Genomic DNA, 25,967 nt, shown 5'->3' with positions numbered 1-25,967 from the left:
CTGCCTTCTAACTGCTCTCTCTTATCTCTCCTTGCTCCAGTCCATCTCCCATACAGTTTGCACATTTCCTGCCCATACCACATCCTTAGTCAAGTCACAGTCATCTCCAAAACTCTCATTGCTATAATATATTGCCCACAAAACTCCATCCAAACGTTTTGGCCTGAGATTTTGAGTTTTCTATACCCTGGTTGCAATTTCAATTTTCCAACTGCTTTGTTTACTGTGTCTCAATATAAGCCCGTTCTTCAGCCAGATTGGAACACACTGGCTGTGAATGGCCCAGCTCACATGCTCCATCCTCTGGGTCTGTCTCCTGGGAGAACCACCCCCAAAAAGCCCATCTGACCTACCTCTATCTACGTATTCTTCAGTAAGAACTTTAGGTTCTACCTGCTCCACAATGTCTTCCATTTCTTTTACTTATCCCTCCTCTGAACTCCTACAACACTTACTGCCATTTGGTGTTATTATCTATAAATTGCTTTGTACTCTTTGTTAATTGCACTGTGCCTGATTCATCTCCTTAGGTCGTCCCTGGGTCCTCTCAAACAGCAACTCAGTGCCCTGTGCTCAGTAGAGTAAATAGCCACTAATGTGCTTAACCATGTCAGGGGCCTCTTCGTTCTCAAGGTAGCTGTTCCTCCATATCCTAAAGTAAGAATCAGTAGCTGAACTCAAGTTTACAAATGATTGGAACAATCAGCCTCTGCCATCCCCAGAATCCTCTCCAAGGGTGGGCACTAATGCCTCCCATTTGCCTTCTTCCCAAGTCAGTCGTGACTACAACTGGCAGTTCTGGCAGTAGCCTCACACCCTAGAGTTGGTGGGGTACCTCATCAGTGTCAAGCCTAGGCTGTCTGGGCTTCCACTTTTCATTGCCCCTAAAATGTATGCAGTCTCTACAACTGGGTTTTGCCCTGAATTCCAGCATTGTTTTGGCTTTTGCCCTGCTCTTAACAGTTTAGTCTTCCTAGGGTACAGACTTTGGAACTCAGTGTCTAGTCTTTAGCTAAGGTCATGTGCAAAACACAAGGGATCACCAGCTATACTTGAGCACTGCCATTGATTTGCCTGCCTCCCTCCCCCGCCCCGCCCCCACACACATACACCAAACTTGATAACTGAAACATCAATGCTGTCCCAGACTGAATGTGCGTATTCATACTATGATCTAAACAGTTGGCCACACCTCCTCCCTGTGCAGAGACAAGCCATACAGACAGGCCAACCCCTCCAGCATGCATCCAACCAGATTCTAGCTTTCTCACCTTCCCACTCGCCCAGTGACAACCCAGAATGCCTTCCAGGCAAGCCCTTCAGAGCTGTGACGGATAGCTGCTACAAGCAAATCCCTTCATGGTTCTTCTAAATTGGGATAAGTGGATCAAGAAATGTATAATAACCCACTAGCCGGTAAAATCTTCTCTCCAGATAATAAGCTCTTTGAGGACAGTGTTTGTCTTATTCAGTTGTGTGTATGTGTGTGTGTGTTCTGAACACCTGACCATTAGTAGACACCCTAAGATATCTGCTGGATGAATGGTTGGATGACCCCAAATGCAGTACGGCTCCGTCATCATTATCCAAATTCTACACTGCTTTACTAATTTATTTCTTTTTGAGATTTGAGTTCTAAAACGAGGAGGAAAAATTCCAACTCCTGGGGCAACTGATCAACTTTGGGGGGTTAATCTCCCTCAATGTTTGGAGTTGGAGCTGATGGCCAAGGGTCTCTACAGCAAAAGACATGGGATAATGTGGACAATAGGGAGACAGTTTTTGCAGAGATTCAGAAATACATTTCGCTATCTTAAGCTGAAGAGTGCCACATGCATATGAGGTTCTATTACCATGACTCCAATCTTCATTAACAGGAAGTTCTAAGTTTGTTCAAAAATTGAAAAAGTGTTATTAGAAAATTCCATTTAAATACACAAATATTTACAACATGTTTCATGGGAGGCAGTGGAGTGAGTTCCCAGACAACAAACAAATGTCTCCCCAAAAGAGCTCTTAATTTGCTGTCAAAGGACAAGTACAAGAGCCTCCTTAAGCCTGGTATGAAGAACCCCTGGTTTTGGCCAGTGGTTCTGTGACTCTGAAGGAAGTTTTACTCACCAGTACAGTACCCCACAAGGTTGAGGAACTGCTCTTCTTTACAGCTGGTCCTGCAGTTCCCACCAGTAAGAGTGACATGAGGGTGACAGGAGATGCAATCATATTCCGACGGGCCATGGCACTGCCTACAGGTGGGGTGGCATTCTAGGGGAAAAACACGAACCAGGATTGGAATTAGCAATTCAGCATGAAAATACATCAAGTATTTAATGCACTCCACAGATTGCATTAAGAGTAAAACTCAGACACTACTCATCTTTTGAAGACTCCCAAGCAAGCTTGGCACATGCTTAGGCCTGACCAAGAAAATGGTGTCAATGAAAATGCCATCTGTGAACAGAACATGGAATCCAGAACCATACAAATCAGAGTAATTGACTGCACATTCCAGAGGGGCCAGCATTCCCATCCCCATCCATGTGAACCCGAATTCAGATCAAGGGACAAAAGTAGAAAAGTGAGTGGTAAGACTCCCCTTCCCTAAAACACGATGATTTAAAGAGAGCAAGGCAGAGAGAAGAGGGAGACATGCTGCTCCTCAGAAATTCCTGGCAGGCAAAGGGGGGAACCTTACACAGCAAGGACCATTAAACCTTCTCACTAGAGTCCGATGCTGCAATACAATGCCTGTTTTAGTGGCAATACTTAATTAACATACAAAGAACAGAAAAGGTCTTCTTTCTGGAGGTTATCATGAGCTGTATTTGAAGTTCAATTCCTCAGACAAAATTATGATAAAACTATGTTTTGGCCAGAAAACCCACCAAATTAACAAGAGGCACTCCACTGGAAAAATAACAAGCGAGTCACAGTAGGAGAGAGCAATAAAGATAAGGATGACCAAGAATGAAAGCGGGTTGCAGCTGAGGCTGCATTTGTACTGCCAGGGCAGGCAGCGGGAGCAAGTGGATGGAAGGAGGAGATGGAAGGATGTCACTGCCATGGACGAGGCAGTCTAAGCATGTCTGATTCCAAGAGGAGGGGAGATGAAGGGCAGGAGCTGGGTAGAACTTGCTGGAACTGATGACAAAGAATTCTCTTCTGGCACAGAGCTGGAGGAAAGCAAAGACACAGATTTCGAGTAAAGTCAACTGCTTCTCACTACTTCTGGCAAGAGTCCAAGAGAAGATAAGGAGTTTTATATATATATATATATATATATATATATATATATATATATATATATATATATATATATATTTAAAAGCAAGCAAGAAAATGAACTACTGATTAGGAGGCTAGCTTTAACTATCACTTTTTCTACATTCCTGAGGCCCTTAATTTTGAAAACACCCATCCAAAAGATACTCGCATTCTCAGGATGACTCTCACCTCTGTTTCTCCTCCCTGCCAGAATATTTCCAGTGACCTGGTTGCCCTGCCTTTTGTGGTACCATCCATTTTCTGGCTTTCAGCGGGCAAAGGTATAGACAGAGAAGAGTTGGTGCTACTCAGACCTTTCTCCCTCATACAATTTTATATACACACGTAAACCAACTGGGCTAGGTTGAAAGCTCATAAGGACAGACAACAGTTTTAACTCCAATGACAGAGAAATCAGGAAAACTTCCCTGAGTTAGACAGAATGTGTAAAGGAAAGCAACCCCTCAGGGGCCTAGAGAGATTAAAAAGGTATTTGGAAAAAGAAAATTCCAGAAGAAATATCATATTGATCTTCAATTATCTAAATCTGTGTTCACATTAAATTTCCTTTTTGGAGTTTGAGGCTAGATGAATCTAACAAGTATTACATAAATTTATTTTAAAAATATTTTATAAATTTATTACACGTTTTCCGACTCTAGAAGTACAGGTCATACAATTTTATAAGATTAGGCTTTTTCCTATAAGCTGGCCTCAAGAGTCTATTTTGAAAAATAAAATAGTAATCATGATAAAATGTGTTTTTTCTTTGTTTTTTTCTGTAGATACAAGAAAAAAGTGCTACAATAAGGTGCTTAGATTTTAGTATTTTGTCAATTCCAATAAAACCCTGTACTAATCTCAACTAGTAATTTCTAGGACCCCAGTCACTGGAATATATAAACCTGCTCTTAAAAACATATTGGACTGACCTGTCAAAAAAATAAATAAATACCTCTCTCTCCTTTTCTTTATTAGGCTGTATCCAGGGAAAGTGGGGCTGAGAACTGCAGAAGTCACGCCAAACACTGACTGATTCTACACAAATGCATCGGAACCTATGTACTTTGTCTCCATGATGACTACCATCAAATCCACCCCTCGGTGTAAGCATAGGGTAAAGCTAATTCTCATTTTTCACTTCTTCCATGCTTCCTTATTAGAAGAATAGAATTTCTCTTGTTCTTACTCCTACAAGTTCAAAACCAGGATTTACAGCCCAACCTTAGTCCCCTGGTATGACAAGATTTCTAATTACAGTGTCTGGCTGCATTATGAAGACAAAATATGGGCATAGGGAATATGTTCCTGCATGTTACAGACTCACCTGTACAACTGCCTTCCTGGTTAAAGTGTCCATCTGGGCACTGAGAGAGGCATTGCCCATCCAACAGCACATGGGAAAGCCGGCAGGCTGTGCAATTATGAGAGCTCTTCCCTGCACACCCGAAACAGGATTGGTGGCAAGCTGGGAGAACGATAAAGCAGAGGAGACAATCAGGAAAGCCACCATATGACAAGTGCAATAGCTCTGTCTCTCCCGTTAAGAGTCCTAGGTTAGAACACGTTCTGCACATTCACTTGATTTTCCCAAGGACACATCACATGCTTCTTTCTAAAGGCCATGTCCTGCAAAGCAAGCATCTGTGGAACCCAGATTAAGTAAGGCATAAATGCTGCAAAACAGAAATAACCATTTGCACAGTCATACATTTCTTTCTTTCCAAGTTCTCATTCTCAGCGAATGTCAAATAAAGTACAGGAAGCCATAAAACAGATCTGCTTCCCCTAGGACAGCTCCTCTACCATCGCTAGACAATGGGCTGCTTATCAGCCTGCTCAGATTAAAGAGAAAGGTTATGGAAGCTTTAAGTATTGATTCCGTAAAGGTTTATATGGTGCCTGCTTTCTGCGGCAGACTGGATATACACAAGTGAGAAGAATTGCCCAACACTTTGAGCTGCTGAAACCAGCTGCATCAACAGACTCATAAGCAAGTAACAGGGATACAATGACTGGGAGACGGAGTATAGCACAGAGAATAAATAAGAGCATCGCATTCTAACCCTGTGTGACCTTGATTAAGTTATGTAATTTCTCAAGACTCCTACTTCCTTGTGTATGAGAATAAAAACTATACATACCGCATGTGAGATTGTGGACACTCATTGGGTTGATGCATGTAAAGTTCTTAGGATAGTGCTAAACACATAGGAAGGGTTTAATAAATCTTAGCTATAATTATTACCATTAAACGCTATGTTACAAGTACCCACAGGTGTAAAAAAGAAATGTGGAAGCAAAGAGAAAGAAAATATCTTTCTTTCTGTTTGCCTACATCAGACTTTTAAGAATAAAAGGGATATTTGTACCATTCCCCAAGGGTGGCCAGTATTAATCATGCTTTTTTTTTTTAATCATTCTTTTTTATATTCAGTATTTCTGACAGTTTGACATCAGAGACCTTGGTGATCTTCGAGAGACTGCCCCTCCCAGGGCTAGCCAATTTCTAGAGACAGTAAATGACTAGGCCGTGAGTGTGCCTGTCATATGCTAACTAAGCAGTCCAAAATTCATGCACCCATCACCTCCCTTATTGCAGCTCAGGTCTACTTTCCACCTGCTCTAACCACTCCAGTGCCAGATATCAGACACTACACCCCAGAGCCCACTGAAGTTATTCAAACTAGCCAGTCTTAAGGCTCTTTCCCTGCCTTGCTTGTTCTTTGCCACAGAAACCAAAATAAAGGCTCTTGCCCACGTTTTCCCCTCACTCCCTCCTGACTATGTGGCCCCTCTATGGAGTGACGTGCCCCTTTCTCTTCGGAACTGTGACTAATAAACCATCTTTTCAATAGCAGTCATCTCTTAATCTGTTGGTCTCACCATACCTGAATTAAAATTAAAACCTACATCTTGAAACCTGAATTCGTTTCTAATCATTCATTCGTTATTAAGCGTCAAGGAAGTCTAAGTGCTTGGGATACAACAGTGGGTAAGACAAAGACCTGGTTCTTACCCAGGTGGATGACCCCATGCATTTCAGGCCACCTTCTGTCTAGAGGACAAGACCCACAGACTGTAGGGACACCACTCGGAGTCTCCTCGTTGCCTCACCCACAACCTTATGAAACACCCAGAAGACTGACAGACCAGCAGCTTGGGAGAACCGGATGTGATATTACACCACGGAGGCCTCCATTTCCACCAACTGTCCAATAAAAAGGTAACATACAGTCTTTGATACGCATGCGGCTGACCCAAGCCAGGATGATGGGATCCAGCAGTACTGCCTATTACAACATGAAACCACTGATATGTGGCTGGTGTATGCCAGCTGTCCTAAGTCTTCTAGTACCCCCTGCATCCGTGGCCCCATACTAGCCCCCTGCCTAATCCATAACCCAGCATCGAAAACTTTACCACCTATACCAGGAGGCCTCAGGACCCCGCTCCTTACCTAAGGCCACTGCCCACTCCTGCTGGGCAATACTCTTGCCTTTCTGTTTGATAAACAGTTTAATTATCATCCCTGCATACACTGTAGAGCTTTATACCTGCATATACACTGTAGAGCTTTAATATTTATTACTATATGAAGAACAGAGCTAGAGCCCCAATTTTTAAAATAAGTTCTTTTTTTTCTAGTTGGTTCTATCAGCACGAGTCACAGTTAAGAATTTTTCCCAAGTATTTTCAGAATCACTGTGAAAATATTTCCTCTTAAAAAAAACAAATGAACTGGTAAAAGTTTGTAAGCAAATATTATCAAAGAAGGGGACACATTAGCTCATTATTGAAGACACGTTTAACACAAAATGAAACAGCATGGAGTGGAAAGCCAGGTGGCAATATTTCAAAAACCAGCTAAATTATATTGTCAACACAAAGCTTTCCAGGATGATCTGGGGAAGCAACTAGAAGAAATACAATATTTTCTACTTAAATACACCTATGATGATACCAATATGTTTATATTAGACTTCACAAGATGGCTAAAATCCCTAGCTCATCTTGTTATATCTCCCTAATAAATAGGAAATCAAAGCATATCACTGTGGAATTGAAAACTAGGGAAAGATAAATTAATGCATTATGAGCACATAGTGTATTTTATTTCATTCGATTTGGTCACAAAGTCAATGTAATAACCTGACTCAATGTGAATAAAGATATTATTGAATTATATAAACAAAGAAAGATAACAAATAAGTTGAAAGGCTGATGGGCCAAGAATTCCAGGACAAAGTCACCCACTAGATTTCAGAAATACTCCTCAATGAATCTCACTTGGCAGACTTCAGAATTGCCGTCAGTGGAAATGTTTAAGAACCAAGTAGACAATGAGCTAGTTCATTGCCATGAGGTAAAGAGAGAAAAGGAGACGTTGGGTGACCATTCTTTCAAAGTGTTTTTCTCTAAAATGCTCTATTTCTGCAAGCACAGGCATTTGCACCTGTGTCTTTAAAACAATCTTATGAAACTTCAATTCTGCTCTGGTTTTGGAAATGTCTACCCAGTCTCAGTGACTTTTATGAGGCTTGATCATTCCATGGAAGCTGATTTCATAGCAGTTCTGTTCTGGTTTGAAGCCTGAGATCTTTCAAGGAAGACTGACTCCATTACAGGGCATCTATGGAAGAGATTTGAAAAAAGTTCTATGAATAATTTCTCCACATAGTACTACATTTTCAGAAAGCGGCTTTCCAGTTGATGGCTATGTACGTATATTTCTGAAGAAGCATAACTGAGCTGTTTAAGCACTAAAAGTGTCAATACTAAAATTGTCCTTTGATGGTGGTAAAGTCCAGTTGGCCTGACTCCAGTAAAAAATTTACATTAAAACATATTTGCTCATTCTATTTTCCATTTAAATTTCAGACAATGAATACTACTACTACTTCATTTTTCTTTTTAATGACATAAAGAGTGGTCTGGCATCTCTACTCTCATATCATATGAAATATCCTGACTTTTCATGTCAAAAACAATTTTTGAGGTAGGTTTCTTTCAAATTCTGATGTAAATATCAAAATCCTCTAGGACATACAGTTGAAGCACAGTCAAAACGGATGAAAATTGAAATGAGTGAAATCAAATAAAATTGATCTCTCCCTTTCTGTCCTGCTCCTTTTCTTCTCTTTCTTTTCCTTTTTTTTTTTTTTTCAATGAACATGATTTAACCTACTCCCTCCCCAAAACATACTAGATTGGGAACACTTTAAGAGTGAAAATTACATCTTTTCCATCTCTGTGACTCCTCGGTACTTATCATTGTCCCTGCCCCCATTATGTCCTAAGTTCTCAATAAATGAATTTCTGCTGATTGGATGGGTGGGTAGGTAGGTGATGTGGTGGGTGGATAGGTAGATGGAAACACTGGCAGCACACTCTTCTAATTCTCCTCTCTTTGATCATTCCTTGTTAGCCTTTCTGTTTACATCATGAATATTGGAGCTTCCCAAAATTGCAACCTCTGCCCTTTTTCTTCTCACTCTTGGGCAAACTTATCCATAGCTTTAATGGTGAGTCCCAGATTTATGTATACAGCTCTGACTTTTACCCTGAACTCCAATCACATAAATCTAATTCCCTGGGGAATATCTCTACATAGTGTTCCATTGGTATCTCATACTTCTTATTCCTAAAATACTACTCATTAGCTCTTCCAAGCTCAGTCCATATCTCCTTAGTGTAAATTATGACATCACATTCCTTTTTTTTTTTTTACTGTCTCGCTTCGTAGCCCCGCCATTCACCAAGTCACTCATGCTGAAAACCCTAGACTTCCTCTTTTCCTTCAACACAACACATCCAAGATATATGGATTTTTACTTCTTAGACCTCTGTTACATCCATCTCACTTTAACGCTCCCCCCCAGGCTCCTTAGTGTAGACCTTCAACATTACTCATGATGTGGATGAGTGCAGCAGCTCCCTAACCAGCCCCACTCAGTTTCTCTCCATTTACCTGCCATATAACCACCGGATAGATCTTTATAAAATGCTAATTAACCAAATCATTCCCCTACTTAAGATCTTTTAATGGTTCTCCAATACCAACAGTGTCAACTTTGAACTCCTTAGCACAGTACATAAAGCACTTCATGACATGACTCACCTACCATGTTTCCCCGAAAATAAGACCTAGCCAAACCATGAGCTTTAATGTCTTTTGGAGCAAAAATTAACATAAGACCTGGTGTTATATATTATATTATATTATATCATATCATATCATATTATATACCCGGTCTTATATTAAAATAAGACCTTGCTGGACAATCAGCTCTAAGGCGTCTTTTGGAGCAAAAATTAATATAAGACCGGGTCTTATTTTATTATAAGACTGGGTCTTATCTAACATAAGACCCGGTCTTATATTAATTTTTGCTCCAAAAGACACCTTAGAGCTGATTGTCCGTCTAGGTTTTATTTTCGAGGAAACATGGTTTCTCTCTGGTATAATTCACCATTTTGAAATTTACATTGCTGGAATACCGAATACACTGTACTTCTCCAAATAACCATGCCTTTGTATTTGCTGTTTCTAGGCCTAGAATGCCCTTTCCCACCTTTTTCCCTGGTGAACTCCCATTAATCCTTCAACAGCCTGATGATGTAAAGTTTTCCCTTTGCATATCTTTCCTCACACACTCTGCCCCAGATAGAGTCAGTCTCCTTTGTTTGGATTCCTTCTGCACCTTGTGCCTATTACCATTCCAGCATGTATCATGTTCTTTTAATTACTTGTTCAGATGTCAGTCGGCCCGACTTGAACACACTTTCCTTAAGGCATATCTTTTTCATCTTTCTATCCCCAAAACCTAGCACACCCATGCTATAAAAAGCAAGGAGGAGAAAGTGAAGAAAATTGAACATTACCAAAAGGCATGCATTTGTACAGCTCATGTCAGTACTCTAAGGACTACATTAAAGAGTATTGCTTAATATAGAAGTCATGTCTTTTACTCAATGAATGCAAGGGAATCCCAACCTCATAAATAGTAACACACTCTTAAGCTGAGCAGGCAGACTCCTGCCCATTTATTTCTTTAATTAAAAATCTTTGTCTTAAGACATTTGGTGAATCTTAGCTACAACTAAATAGAACAAAATATTCACAATATACTTTATTTCTTCCCATTCATCTAAAACAAGTTAATTAATTGACCAAAATAATATGTGAATTTCTTATTAAAAAAACAAAATCAGTATTCCCATCCAAGATGGCGGGCGACATAGCAGGCTCCCGAACTCACTTCCTCTCATGGAACGCACCAATCTACAGCTACACATAGACAATTTCCTCTGAAAGAAATACAGAAACTAGCTGAGCAACTCCTACATAACAGGCAAAGGAGAAAAAAATGGTATCAGAACGCATAGGAAAGGCTGAGGCAGTCTTACCATAAACTATCCCACCCCAAAAGAGCAACATACAATCAGGAGGGAACTCACAACTCCCAGCTCTTCCCTGAGGAGTAAAGGATTTGAACCCCATATCTATTGCCCCAACATTTAAGACTTCGACCTGAGGGATGGGACCCCAAAACTCTAGCTCTGAAATATCCATAAGACTATATACAGTAAACAAAGAAACAGTTCTGAATGGCAGCAAGAACTTGTGGTGGTTATTCCCCCAAGGCTCTGAGCAGAAGCAGCAGTCATACAGGCTCATCCCCAGTCTTTCCTTAAAAGAGACATTTGCATATCTTAAAAGCTGCAGCCTGAAGGTCAGGTTTCTAATTTAACCAGACTGTGTGATCCGCTTCTGAGACCTGGGAGGCTCAAGGATACTATATTCACACGGTCTCTCTTCTGCTCCAGCTCACTGGTGTCTCCCTGGAAAGAGCTTGTACACATGTCTGATGCCTGGTCTTTGCAGCTGCCACCCAGAGGACACACCCTTGACAGCCTGGCTCTCGTGGCCAGTGGGGCTTGAGTTCGTGGGTCCAACATTGCTAGCAAACAGAGAAACAATTCTTAATCGGTTATTCTCCCAGAGCTCAGTGAAGAGAGGATGGACAGGAACACCCATCTCTCAATGTTCCACCCCCCAAAGAGGTATTTTTACAAATTTTAAAAGCTGCTGCCTGAAGATCAGGCTTCCAATCAGCCTTCACCTAGGTGCTGCCTGAAATCCTCCTCCCCTTTGGGACACTGACAGATCTTAGCAAATCATCAACTACCGGGAGTTACTAAGAACAAAGAAAGCTGCTTGGACAATCACAATGGTTTGAGAGACAACCAAGAGCTTAGGAGGCTCTATGATAAGGTTCAGAGAACAGACTAGTGATTGGGGGCTGGGCAGGGTGTGAGGAAAATGGGTGAAGGTAATCCAAAGGTATAAACTTCCAGTTATCAAATAAATAAGTCCTGGCATGTCATACATGGCATGGTAACTATAGATAACAATACCGTATTGTATATTTGAAAGTTGCTAAGTAAGTAAATCTTGAAAGTTCTCAACACACACATCAAAAAAATTGTAGCTATGTATGGTAATAAATGTTAACTAAACTTATTGTGGTGATCATTTCCCAACATATACCAAATCATTATGCTGTACACCATAAAGTAAGACAGTGTTATGTCAATTATATTTCCATGAAACTGGAAAAACATTTAAAAATTGATATCAAACATGTATTAATTTTGTCTCATTTTACTCCATGCAGTAAGACCTAGCTGAAGGAGGCAACCCTTATCTTCAAGACTGAAACAGAAGGCTTAGACAAATTGAGTTGCTAAAATGTCCCTGATGTTGACCTGACCAAAGCTCCATGATTATTCCAAGTATAATGAAAAGGCTACTGATGTAGGATGGGGCACCGCTGTGATGTTTATTACCTCTGCATTCATTTTAAAGCACTGTTTTTACTGATATAATACATTTGAAAATTGTAAGTAAAATTCATTATTGTAGTACAAAGTTCATTTTCTAAATAAAACTTGTACTTTCTTCAAAATGGTATCATTTCGAACCTCTTGCTGAACTGCATGAAAATTGAAAGAATCCATCATTAATTTTCCAGGGAATCGGGGCAATTATGGGGCAAAATTAATCATCCTGACCATGTTCATATCCCTTCCTGATCACCACTGCCAAATGGTTGGCATGGTGATTGAACTGCATCATTAATTGAGATGGCTGGGCCTGAAATTTAATCATGAAGCTCTAGTGTGAAATGAAGAACAAGGCATCTGGGCTTGGAAAGAAGAAAATATTTCCTAAGCAATTATGTCCTATATTAGATTCTAGGGCCTCCACCCCCCCATTGCTAAATTATTCTTTAGTTAATTCCTTCTAAGCCTCACTTTCTTCATCTATAAAATGGGAGTAAATTTAAACTCACAGGATCTCCAATAAAATTCTTGGTTGTAAGTAATTTGTAAACTATAAAGTGATATATATATAGTATTTATATATTTATATGTGTGTGTGTATATATAGTGTTTGTGTGGTGTGTATAAATAACTATAAGAATCTATGTCAAGAGATTAAAAGAGATTATCTCAAGATAGAAGGCTCATAAGTGGGATTTACAGGTAAAATAAAGAATGTCAAAATTAAATTTGAATTTCAGATAAACAATGCATAATATTTTAGAATATCTCAGGCAATATTTGGGACATACTTATACTAAAAAAATCATTTTGTTATTTGTAAAGTTTTTATTTCCTAATTCTGTGTTTTTATTTGCTAAATCTGGATAACCTAGTTATAGACCTTTTTTCTTATCTGTATTTTTTAAACTTTCTATAATATGCATAGTGCATGCAGTGAGAAGCAATACAAATTGGAACTTTTTTTCTAAGCTGCTTTAGTTAGAAAGAAGTATACCACTGATAAAGTGATGTGCTTATCCTCCTTTCATCAGAGGCTTTCCTTACTCAGACTGTGGTCCACAGACCAGGAGCAGCCCCCTCACCTGGGAGCATGTCACAGATGCAGACACTCAGACCCCACCCCAGACCTATTGAATCTCAATCCCCAACTTAACAAGATTGCCAGAAGAGTCCTATGAGAAACTCTGCTCTAGAGACCTCAACTGAAAGCTTAGCCTTCAAAACAAATTTCCTTTAAAAGAGAAAAAAATTCTCAACAGAAGTGGAAGGAGAATCTGAGACACAGCTGAGCAACCTACCCTGATGGTGGGAACATCAGTAGGAGAGAAGAGAGGCCTCCCAGTGATGGGAGCTCCAGGTCCTACGTCTTGTCCATTCACGTTGGGCTGCCATGTGTGTAGGGCTGCATAGTCACTAAATGACTCCTGGGCGGCACCAGTTAGACTAATGGTCATGAGCGTGGTGCCCCTGGAGTTGTACAGCAGCACAGCCCCCACCCAGCTCTACCCTGGAGACCTCATCTAGACCCACATGAACTCAGAAAGGATGGAAAACTAGTGGGGGACAATGAATGAAAGGTATGTTGTTTTGGAGGGCTTGGTTTTTTATTACTTTGTAATTTGTTTTGTTTTATTTGGGCAAGGGGGCTGATGGGTATTTTTTGGACTTTGTTGCCTTTTTTCTTAACTTGAATATGCCAATGCTAGTGAGCAATCAGTTAAATAGGTGAGATCAACTCTAGATCAAATTATTAAAATCCTTCTTTTAATGACTCTTAAATATTAATATTTAATAGACATGCATAATTTTTGTCAACTACCAAATATCTCCAAATTGTCTTATAATCAGAAAGAGACTCTTGTTTGTACCAGCCATTCTAGCCAAACTTTGGAAACACAGAATCCATATGAGAAGAAACATAATGTCAAAGCTCCATCTTCTGAAGTATCCAAATTCATTTCTGAGAATGGGCCAAAAACACAGGACCACACATGCAGGTGACCGTCCGCATCTCACCAGAGCGTGTCTGCTTTGGAGCACACCTCAGCCCACCCCTCCATTTCCCCAGTTACCCTATGTGGGCGTCACAGCACAGGTCACTAGCCAAGAGGGTGCTATGGCTTTTGTTGCTGTTGTTGTTATTCATTTATTTCTTTATTATTTGTTTCTGTCACTAGAATATAAATTCCATGAGAGCAGGAATTTCATCTGACATTCCTGAGTATATTCCTAGGGCCTAGACAATATAGATACCCAAGAGACACCCCATAAACATTTGTAGAAGAGATGAATAAAGATAGACTGCCCTTCAGCTACTAATAAACAGTGTTCTCACTATTTGTTAACTGGATACTTTCTCATTCTTCAATCACAGACTTGGATTTTAGCCAAATATCTTGAATATATTTTTGCTTCATTGTCCACTAGATAATTCCTGGATTTGTCTTGTAGCTCAGAATAAAAACTTTTATAACTCTGACACCATTTCAGACTCTAAGTAAACTGCTTCTTATAAGGCATCTGCTTCTCACTTGCATTAGCTGCAATAATATTCTAATCACTCTGTGCTGCAGTCTCAGAGAAAAAAAGAGGGGAGAGCTCCAGAAAACAGTTTTCTCTTCTTTCTAGAAAAACACTTGAGAGCAAAGGTTCTATAAAATAAATTCTCAATGGCGCGCACACACACAGACTCCAACCTTTTTAAATGTTCTGCAAAGAGGCAAGGGTATTTCTGGGAATGTGTGAGGAGAGCCCAGTGCAATCTTCCAGCATTCCCAGGCCTAATTTCATAGACAACCCTTGGGCAGAATCGAAAATGGAACAGATTGTGGGAAGGCAGAAAGGTTTCCAGAGACACAGAATGAGTGACAGGAAATACATCAATCAACACACTTAATACTCAGGTAGGGTTCGAAACAATTGGTGGCTGCTCTCAGTTTCCCAGTGGAATCTTGGGCAACTCAATTAACCTCTTTCTGCCATATTCTCATCACTTATAAATTGAGTACAACAATCTATGTAGCACAGATTGCACAGGGATTTGGTAATAAATGTGAGTAGACAGCTATATACGTGACTCCTAATAATAATATTATGTTGACTAGCATGAAATCACGCGGCTATAAGAACTCAAGAGGTCAACCCAATCCTTTCATAGGGGACCACAATTAAACCATTCCAGAGGGATTAAATTCTAATCCGTTTCAAAAAAGTTAAAGGGATTCCCAGAAAACACCCCCTTTTCAAGGATGGTTTCCTAAGTTTCAGCTGTCCTCTTCCTGCAGCCTTCGTATGCTGTGCGTCTGCCCCTTCAGCAACCACAATACAGTAGCACCCTCGTTTGGAATGTGGATACTGGACTCCACTCTGTGCTGGTTACATGACTTTGAGCAAGTTACAGCCTTAACTTCCTCAAGATTCAGAGTCCTCTGTTCTAGTTGCCACACTGATCCCACAAGGTCAGCATCAGGACTCAGTGAAAAAGCAAGGCAGGCACTTGTCACAGTGCCTGGCTCATCATGGTGTGTATCAAATCAACAGCAGCATCGTTTTCTGGCTGAATAACCCTGGTGACTCTAATTTTTATTTACAACGTAACTTTAAAAACGGTAATCATTTTTTTTTTTTTTAGTATAGTGCTCAAAATTGTAGAAAGCAGCTACCTATGCTGAGTAGCCTGGGAAGATTTCTTCCTGCTTTCTCCTGGGATCAGAGGGGCATGCTATGTGACGCACGCCTCTGGAAGACACTGGGACTCTCAGCAGCAACAAGATTCCATATGTCACAAGTGATTATGGAAACAGAGCCAGGGGAGTTAAAGGGACCACAGAGAGTTTGGGCAACGTACACATAGGCAGAAACCAAGATGTCTAGGGAGTAGTGATTCTTCCCCAATTGTTGGGAATTACGTAAACTCCCTGGGGCCTGGTGCTGCCCAGGGAGTGGGAAGTTACCCCTAAAATATCCCTAAACACCTGAGTATATGGAATAAGATTTATACCAATTGAGCCTGGGGGCCTTATAATTTACCAGGCCCTTTCACAATCCTAACCTCCTTTGTTTCTGGCAAAAAGCCCGGGTGAAAGAGAATCACCCCTATTCTAGTGCAGTGAATGCAAAGGCTCAGAAAATTTAAGTGTCTGGCCTGGGGTCTCTGTATTCCAATTTTGCATACTTCCTACTATGCCATATGAATCATTGTAGTTAAAATCTTTTAAACTAAACTTCAAATCCAGCATTTCCATGTGAGGTCGTATCTCAATGTAAAATGGAAGCCACTTTAATAAGTGGACCTGAAGGATACAAAACTGAATCCACAGCACGCTTACAGTTATGTTGTAAAAATAAAAACTCAAGGCTATGCATAGAAAAAAACCTCAGATATATTATAGCAAAATGCTAAAGGCAATTAATTGGCTTTAGGTGGTAGGTGGTGGGCAGATTATTTTTCTACATTCAAAATTTCCTTTAATGAACATATGTTATATATACAATGAGAAATATCAGCAATGAAATTTTTTTTCAGGTAGCTTGAGAGTAAAATAATTCACCCAACAGCAAGGCAGCTTCTTTTAAGAGTAGAGAGAGGCCTGCTTCCCTTACCTCCCAAGAAATTATATATACATATATATATATATGTATGTATGTATATATATATATATATATATATATATATATATATATATATATATATCCCCTTCATCTCCTCAACCACTCACAAATGACCTTACAATTAAGTCAAATTACCCAGGATGGCATCAATTTTCTATAGATGATATGCCAAGGCAATGGCAGGAATCACTGCTAAATTTTGACAGAAGTCCAGATTTTGTCCTGAAGGGACCAATTCATATTCAGAGTTGCAAATGAGAAAAAATACTAAATGGAAGTCTCCAATGAGCACTGGGTCTTGCTTAGCTACTCATACTGGTCTGTGAAAGAATTCCTGTTTGGAACTCCTGAAAGCATGACTTTGGGGACAGCTCTTTCAGATTGTCTATTATTCATAAAGGGAAGGAGGACATCAGTGGGGGCCACTCTTTTGCATGTAGGTCTTCTGTCCCATCCACAAGCATCCTAGAACCACTGTCATGTGAAAAGAAAGGTCTTCCTGGCTGTGGTCTCACCTTACAGGATCTCTCGAGAGGTAAGTCTAGAAGCTACCTAACATTTACTCAAAGCATGCTTACCTTCACACAGCCCAGTGTTCTCCAAGTAAAATTGGGCTCTACACTGGGACAGACACTCTCCAGCAGTGATGGTTGCCCCAGACACATGCTCAACTTGCAGTCCTTCCTCTGGCTTCTTACACTGGGTACAGTGAGAGCGCTCTGGACCCACACAAGTCAGACAAGAGGTATGACAGGCTGCCGAGAGGAATAAAATACAGAGAACAATCCAAGGATCATATACATGTTGCAACCAAGGGGAGCCCCTCATTAAATCAAAACCACTTAGAAAAGTTCACCAAATACATTCTTTCCGAATTGTTTTTCTAGTGTTCTATACAAAGCATGGGTGATAATATTGATGAGGAGCAAAATGAAGGTGATGTTAACTAGTCACATTTCTCAGGTCCTCTAAAGGCTGCCTGGCTAGAACATTGGGAAAAAAAAATTAGTAAACTGAGCAATCTTGACTTGGTTCACCAGAGAAACACATTCACTGAATGATGATTTAACATTATATCCTCAGTTTTTACTGAAGATTTTTAAGAAGCATTCATATAAAAGCCATCACTGCATTTTTTGCAAAAATGGTCATTGCGTTATTGTCCATTTGGTCATCCATTGCCCACTATATAGGGGTCCAGGTAACAAATTCCTCTTAGAATTTATGTGAGGAAAGGCTGCTTTTCTAATCAAGGAAGAAGCCTCTTTTGAGTGGCAATAAGAATGTCACAATCCATCAGTTTGTTTCCCCTGGCTACTGGTGAAAATCAGAGCCACACAGAGTACTTAAATTATCTCATGCCCATATTTTGACAGTTAACTTTCCTGTTCTTTAAAAAAGACGCATTGTATTTTCCTTTTCAGAATATTTATTGCAGCTGCCTGTTTTAAACACGCCTTTCTTCTAACTATTCTCAAGCTCTTTTCTAAGGTGCCCTATGAGTAAATAAATGTAAGTTAATTTCACTTAATTAAAGTGTTTGCTCCCCATGTTCTAGTTTCATAAGGCTCAAAAGACACTGACCTCCCGATGAGCCCCAAACCTTTTTGGCAAACAGCTATTTAAGTTTTTCCATTTTATTCAGCCCAGAGGCATCGCTACTGACTCTCAGTTTGCTCAGCAGTATCATTAACAAAAAGGTTCTTTAGGGAAAAACAAAATGAAGACTAAGAAGAACATTAGGAATGCTAAGAGAATAGGAAAAAGAGGAGGTAAGAGTGGTTTTGCTTTAATGTATGGTAAAGGAAATGACATTCCTCTTAAGGATGGTCAAAAAAATGATAAAACTTTTGGATGTCTTTACAAATTGCAAACGTGATTTTTCAGATTAGCGCTTGGTAAGGAAAAAAAAGCATATAATGCATGCATAGCCATATAAGATATACTAGAGGAAAAGCTACACTGAAAGGTCACTTAAATCTACATGTTTATGATGGGACAGTATCTTAAGAATAACGATGACACCAACAATACCTTTGCAGACCCCATGGTCAGGGTAGAAGCCCTCTCCACAGCTGGGCAGACAGTGGCCTTGCTGCAGAACCTGGGGGTGGATGCAGGCTGTACAGTGAGAGGCCCTGGGTCCGGAGCAGCTTGCACACGAGTTATGACAGACTGAGGAAGAGAGCGACAGGGGAACACAAGGGACCAAAGTGAGTGAAAAGCCCACTTATTGGCTGGGCTCCGTAGGTGCTAGGAAGCCCTCCCCCCATCACACTCAATCTCCCTTTAGCTCTCGCACCAAATCAAGGGAAAACATGTGTCTCACACCAAATCAAGGGAAAAGATGTGTCAGGAGGTGGTTACATCACCAGAACTGCCCACATTGCCCTTTTACCCATCTTTTATCCATGTTCTCCTATTTATTGGCTACTCTTTATTTAGTGTTTGTGTTAAATATTTTATACGCATTTCCACTTTTAATCTTCACAGCAACATTATGAGATAGGAATTATTAACCTCATTTTGTAGAGGAAGAAGCTGAAGTCTTGGGAAATAAAAAAAATTGTACCCAAGACGAGAGAGCTAATTAGTAGCAGGGCTGGGATGTAGCCCTAAGTCTGTTTGAACCTAAAACTCCCTACCCGGATAAAGACGAGTGGCAAGTTCATAGGTCTATCTGTTGCGAGCACTGGAATTTTGACCAGCGTATCCACTAATTTATCTGTGCCCTTTACCAAGTCTGGGTCTCTCCAGGCCTAGTGTCCTTGGCACATGTACAGGAAGAGGTTGGACTAAATCATCATTTAAGGTGCTTCCAACTTGGACATTCTGGGATTCTAAGTAAGAATGACATTTAAGAATCTGACCACTGCATATGACGATGTCAGACACACATATCCCCTGCTTTGGCCCTGGGTGGTAACAGTGGGTCATCTCTAAGTTTAAGGGATGGATGGTACCATGGCCTGTCCTAAAGGACAGGAGTGAGATACTGGCAGAAGGTTGTAGAGGACAATAATTAGGAGCTGGAAGAGGGGACTGTGGAAATAGATGAGACCCTTGGGGGCAGAATGCTATGAACACTGGGTGAGGAAAGCGACTGGCAGACAAAGGGGAGGTTGATAGGAAGAGACTAAGGAACGGGTCTAAATATCCTGCCTCTAACAGACACACGAGGTAGAAATGAGAGTGAGAGAATGTGAGGACAGGTAATCAAAGTGTCCTAGGCAGCAGTAAGTTCCCATAAGGAAAGATACACGTAAAGCAGAAACAAATTGAAATTTATAGTTTCAAATGGGAATATTTTATACTTTAGGTTGTGTAAGTGAAAGAAACAATTTGTAAATACCACATAAAGTCAAATTTTCAATAGATACCGACTTCAGTTTTACATGCTATCAAACTTGGTTTACTTTTTTATTTTTGTGGTGTGTTGTAGTTGCCAATATATGTGCATATAAATGCCATCTAAAGAACGACTGTGTCATAGCTACAGCCTAAGGTGGTGATGGTTTACAAGCACACAAGAACTGTATGAAGATCTTAAAGCTGTTCCTGGTATTTCAAAAGGACAAAATGATCTCTAATGATGATTGGTGCGCATCGGTCCTTTATTTAATTACTCTAGTCCCCCAGCATCCACTCATATAATCCGACTCACGTACCAAATATACGTAGGTTCTATAATGAGATACCTATTCCTTTTAATGTGCTAATTTCCCATCATACACACAAATCCCCAATTGAGCAGCATATAGCCCCAAGTAAAGTGGATGATGATGAGGAGTTGGAGGAGGAGGAAGAGGACGATGATGATGATGACGATAAGATGACCATGTCTTACCTTTGCATCTGCCGCTGGTGTCAGCATGGTACCCACCAGGGCATTCGGAAATGCACTTGCCATCATGCAATACTGTCTTCTCAGTACACGTAAGACATTTGGGACTATTGGGGCCACAACTCTTACAGGATTGGTCACAAGCTAGAAAAAAACCCACAGAGAAAGTCAATAGTGAGCCAAGGGAGCAGAGAAGTCTATTCTTTACAATATCCACAGTGGGTATTGATATAGTAATCTCATCCGCTGGCTGCTCAGCTGAGTTCTGTGTCCTTGAGTCCAACATTTCAAAGGACTCTGCACTTTCTGTTTTCACAGTTGAAGAACCAGAATTATTCATTGCATTAAGCATAAGAAATACGAGATACCCCCACCATACAGTATATCCAATTTAATATGAGACTTAAAGTTAAAATGGCCTTAAAGGTAGAGTTGCCAGATTTAGCAAATAAAAATACCACATGCCCAGTTAAATTGAATTTCAGATAAATAATGAGCAATTATTTACTTTAAGTTTGTCTGAAATATTTCATCCTTTATTTGGCAATCTTAGTTGGAGAAAGAATTCAGAAACTCAGAGGTCTACTAAGCAAGGTCACGCTACAAAAATTATGTTGAAATTGTTGAACTTCACACAATCTTTCAAGATCTACTCATTCACTTATTTAGCCCCCAAATACTTCTTAAGCTTGTACCAGGTACTGTGTCAGGTGGTAGAGATACAAAAATCAAATCAACTTGATCTTTGCTTTAAGGGACTTATGACTCTAATAGAGGGAGATAGATATATGTAATATTAGAAATATGACAGCTATCACTCAGATTAGTTTGTGTAGGTACAATGAAATTCAAAAAACCCCACAAAACAAACAAACAAAAGAACATGTGCATAGTGTAGGAGGTAGGAAAGGTCAAGAAAGGATGCATATAAAAAGTGACCCTTGAGCATTGTCTTGGGAAATGAGTCAGAGCATGCCTGGCTGATGAGAATGTACCCCTGGCCGAAGCAGTGAGGCAAGGAAAGGCCCCGAGCCTGGCAAAAGCCCGGGCTGCAGGGAAAGAACAACTCCGTAGAGCTGGAAAAGTGGATAGGGCCAGATTACATAAACCTGTATGCCAGACTCTATAGTCTAGATTCTCATCCTGTGAAAGGACAGCACTGGGAGCCCCTGCCAAGTTTTAATCACAGTAGAAATGGCCATGTATGGGTATAAGAAAGATCAGTTTGGCTTCAGTTTGGAGGGTAGTTTGGAGGGGTGAGGAAGGATAGTTCGGGGCCTAGGTGGAGACCCATGGTAATGCTCACAGAACAATATGACCAGGGGTTGAACCAAGACTGTGGAAGAGATGACAGATTTGAGAGTTATGTCGGAGAAAGTGTCTCAGATGGCTAGGGATCTGGCTTAGGGGATGAGTAATGCCACTCACTGAATGCACGAAGGAGAGAGTAGGTGTGGGGGGTTATGAGGAACCATTTTGGATGGATGCAGTCCAGTAAATAGCCTGAGTTATAGTTCTGGAGCTCAGGGAAGGGGCGTGCGGGTCATCACATATATAGTGGTTGTTGAAATCAGACATTAGTTGGTTTATTCAGAAAAGCATGAAAGATAAGATAAATAGTCAAGGATCTGGACAGCCTCAACATTTAATAGAAAAAGAACAAAAACAAAAACAAAGAAACTAGCAAAGGTGACCAAGAAGAAATGATATAAAAGAAAGACAGAAAACAGGAGTGTGATGGCTGAGAAGCTGACATAGGAAAAAGTTTCAAGACGGAAGTCATTAACAGCGCAAGGACAAATAAAGTCTGAATGGATCACTACACTTAGAAATTGAGATATGGGTAAACAGTACCACAACCGTTTGAGTGGAGTCACTGGACAGAATGAAAGTGAAGGCCATGACTATTAACTGTTCCTTTAAAGGCTCCTGGCTGTGAACAGGAAGGGAGAGAGAAGAAAATAATTAAAGGGAAGGAGATGTTGTGTCCCTCCAATATTGTAAAAGCTCAAGGCAAGTATAGACCCTGGGAAAGGTTTTTGAAAAGAGGAGAGTTTGAATAATTATTGAAAGAATACCTAGCATAAATGGGGGATGTACATTCAAAAGTACAGGAGAGATCAGCCTTGAACAGATCAGAGAATGGCCTCCTTTTCTGAGCGTGGAGGAGGGGAGGTGAGGGTAAGCAGCTGCAGGTAAGTCTATGACTCCATTTACTTTATGCTCACTGGCTAAATTCTTTAAAAATAACCAAAACAAACCTTCTCACTACCAGAGTATCAGGGCTCAGATTTATTCTGCCTGTTCTCTTAATACACCTATACCATGCTAACCTCCTGAAAAATATTTCAAGAATTTGAGAAAAAAGATACAAGTGATGGGGCCAAATGTTCCGTCCTGAATACTGGAGGATTCAGCATCTCTCTAGAAGAAAACATGTAAGGCAAGATAATCTTCAGTAAATGGGCAAAGGCAATGGCCTGTATATTAGAGAAAAAGAAAAATGACCCCCTCAATTCATAACTAGAACAAAGAAGCAAAAATAAATCTAAAAGGTGTCTTTCTTCCCACCCTCCATAAAAACTTGTAAGTTTCTAATTCTAAAACAGCATCTCAGAAGAACTAAATAATCTTCAAGGTAAGTGGATTTTCCCAGAAATAAAGAATAGCTGAAATTTTAAAAAATTTGATTAACAATAAAAATATTGTAAATCAAACATTTTAAGACCCACCTAAAGTAATCCTTAAGAATATAATTTGTAAATTTAAACAAAATTATTAGGAAGATGTCATTTCTCCCAAAACCAACCTACAACTTCAATAGTGTATTAATACAAATTTCAGTTGAATTTTATTAGGAATTCAATAAACATTCTAAAGTCCATGAATAGCTAAGTCAATTTTGAAAATGAAGATGAAAGGGAGAATTTGCCCAATCAAACATTGAGACATACTGCAAAGCAAAAGAAATTAATGAAAACACAAAACAAAATAATGTGCTGGTGTATAAGAACAGAAATATAGACTACTGGAATATTTTGGAGACAGACCTATGTGCATATGAAAACTTAATATACAATGAAGATCAACAGAGAAGATTACACTGAATTGCTAAATGATGTTGGGAAAACTGGATCATGAAATGGAGAAATATCAAACTGGATCCCTACTTACCCCCATAGACTCTAGATGGATTAACAACCTAAGTTAAGATAAAACTGGCAGATTAATATAAGAAAATGTAAGGTAATTTCTTTGTGAACTTGAGCAGAACAAACAAGTAAGTCAACTTCCAAAAAAGTAGAATATTTAAAAAATCCAAAAGCAAAATGTTAGAGTAAAACATGATGAACTAAAGATTTCTGTTCAACAAAGAGCACCATAATAGAAGTGAAAAGGTAAGACAATGGGGAAATATTTGCATACGTCGGACTGAAAAGAGTTAAAATCTATAACATGCAAGGAACTCCAAAAAATCAACAATCAAAAGGCAGCAAGGCCAATAAAACAATGGGAAAAACAGATTAAAAAGCGATGTACGGAATAGGAAACACAAGTGTCCAACAGAAGTTGAAAATATTCTCAAACTCATTAATAATCAGAGGAATGCAAATTAAAGTGGGATGTCCCCATATACGTATGGACCAGAAGAAAACGAAAGCTCGATGATGCCAAATGGTAGCAAGGATGTGGAAATGAGAGAGCCCTCATGTTTTGGAGTATAGATTTTTGGTGAGCTACCTGGCACTCCTTAGTCAAATAGAGAATATTCAGACTCAAGATACCAACAATCTGTACTCCTTGGGTATCCATCCCAGGTAACCTCCCACACGTTTCATAAAGGGACATGTTTGAGGCTGTTCACTGATACTCTCTAGTGATGGTCTGTGGATGAAAGGAACCCAGATTAAATTATTTTAACCAGGGTATACGACCATCACTGAGGGGTGGATGCGTGAGCTATGGTGAATGGAGACGGAGACGGAGACGGAGACGGGGGGGGGGGGGGGGTCTATGCAGCAGTGAGAAGCAAAGGGCTAACTGATATAGCTACATGGTGAATTTTAAAAACACAACGCTGAGAGAAAAAAGTGGAGGACAACATAACCTGTGTAACACAGTATTATTTAATGAAATCACACACACACACAGTTGACCCTTGTTGGGGTGTCAACCCCCTGTGCAGTCAAAAGCCTGCATATAACTTCCAACTCCCCCCAAACTTAACTCAGTATCCATGGGAGATTAGTCCCGCAGATACCCAAATCTGAGGATACTCAGGTTCCCTGTACACACTGGCATGGATCAATGCATCTGCAGATTCCCAATGCATCTGCAGAAAACAATGAAGGTATTTATTGAAAAAAAAAAATCCATGTATAAGTGGACCTGCACAGTTCAAACCTGTGTTGTTCAAGGGTCAACTGCACTCAAAATAACAATACCCAGTTTACATTAGATCATAAAAACAAAAAAGATAAAAAAATGGTTACCTAGGCAAGGGAGGGAAATGAGGGTAAAAAGAAGTAAAGAGAGAAAAAAGGAGAGAGGAGAAGAGGAAGGAAGAGAGAGAGAATGGCTAACAGAAACCTCTGAACTTGCTTTGATTTATGTTAGCTACAGTCAGAAAAAACCTTCTTAATAGCACAAGTACTTAAATGACTAAAGAATGAGGAGGTTTTGTCCTTTGAGTTTCCCCACCCTTTATATCTACTATTTGTAAAACTCAAAGCACGTACCACAGACAAACTTGGTTACTATAAATTCTTTCAACCAGGGCATACCACCATTTATAACAGGTTATGCTGGATTTTTCTCAGCACTTGACTTTGAGATTTCTAGATATGGACTGCTTGGTTATAAATTATTAAACCAACACCAGCTGGTCTTTATCTTGAATGGCGCTAATCTGAATTGGAAATGAGTCAGCATTATCAGCACCAGACGTCTTAATTAACACTGATACCAATCAGTGACTTGGTTTACCGTCCTTTTAGAAAATATTACATGAACATTTCTGAAGGCATCTGAAACAAACTTAGAGGATGGTAACAATTTTATGGGAAGTGCAAACGCCAGTCTTGTCTATCAAAAGGCCCACTGGTCGATGCCAGTGGCATCACAAAGTCTCTCACTTTGCTAAGCAGAAGGCAGGCATTCAGTAATTACTTGTTGATCAATTCATTGGTTGGCTGACTGTCCACAGTGGTTCATCCTCCCTTTTGGAAATTTCCTTTCTGATGCTTTGTTTCAAAATGTATACTGATAGTATTTCAGACTTATACTCTTTCCCTAAGCCACCTGTTAAGCAGTCTTCTGTTTTTAATTCTTCCAGTCCGCAAGGAGCTCTGGCTTTCTTCACTCATCCTCTGGGCTCAGGTACATTCCTACCCCT

General features: G+C 40.0%; 1 protein-coding gene across 1 annotated transcript in view; it reads right to left on the bottom strand.

Annotated features, from left to right (window-relative positions):
- The window catches only part of FRAS1 (Fraser extracellular matrix complex subunit 1), a 423,267-nt gene that overhangs the window by 178,878 nt on the left and 218,422 nt on the right, over positions 1–25,967 (bottom strand). The window contains exons 16-20 of the mRNA XM_081054857.1: positions 20,576–20,716; positions 18,763–18,903; positions 17,307–17,483; positions 4,592–4,732; positions 2,122–2,265 (exon numbers count right to left, since the gene is read on the bottom strand). Coding sequence (XP_080910983.1) covers positions 2,122–2,265; positions 4,592–4,732; positions 17,307–17,483; positions 18,763–18,903; positions 20,576–20,716 — 744 coding nt within the window. The remainder of the gene's footprint in view (positions 1–2,121; positions 2,266–4,591; positions 4,733–17,306; positions 17,484–18,762; positions 18,904–20,575; positions 20,717–25,967) is intronic.

Source organism: Rhinolophus hipposideros (assembly GCF_964194185.1).
Source record: "Rhinolophus hipposideros genome assembly, chromosome: 1".
Taxonomy (NCBI): Eukaryota; Metazoa; Chordata; class Mammalia; order Chiroptera; family Rhinolophidae; genus Rhinolophus; species Rhinolophus hipposideros.
The sequence above is the reverse complement of the archived record's forward strand: the minus strand, read 5'-3'. Positions and strand labels throughout refer to the sequence as shown.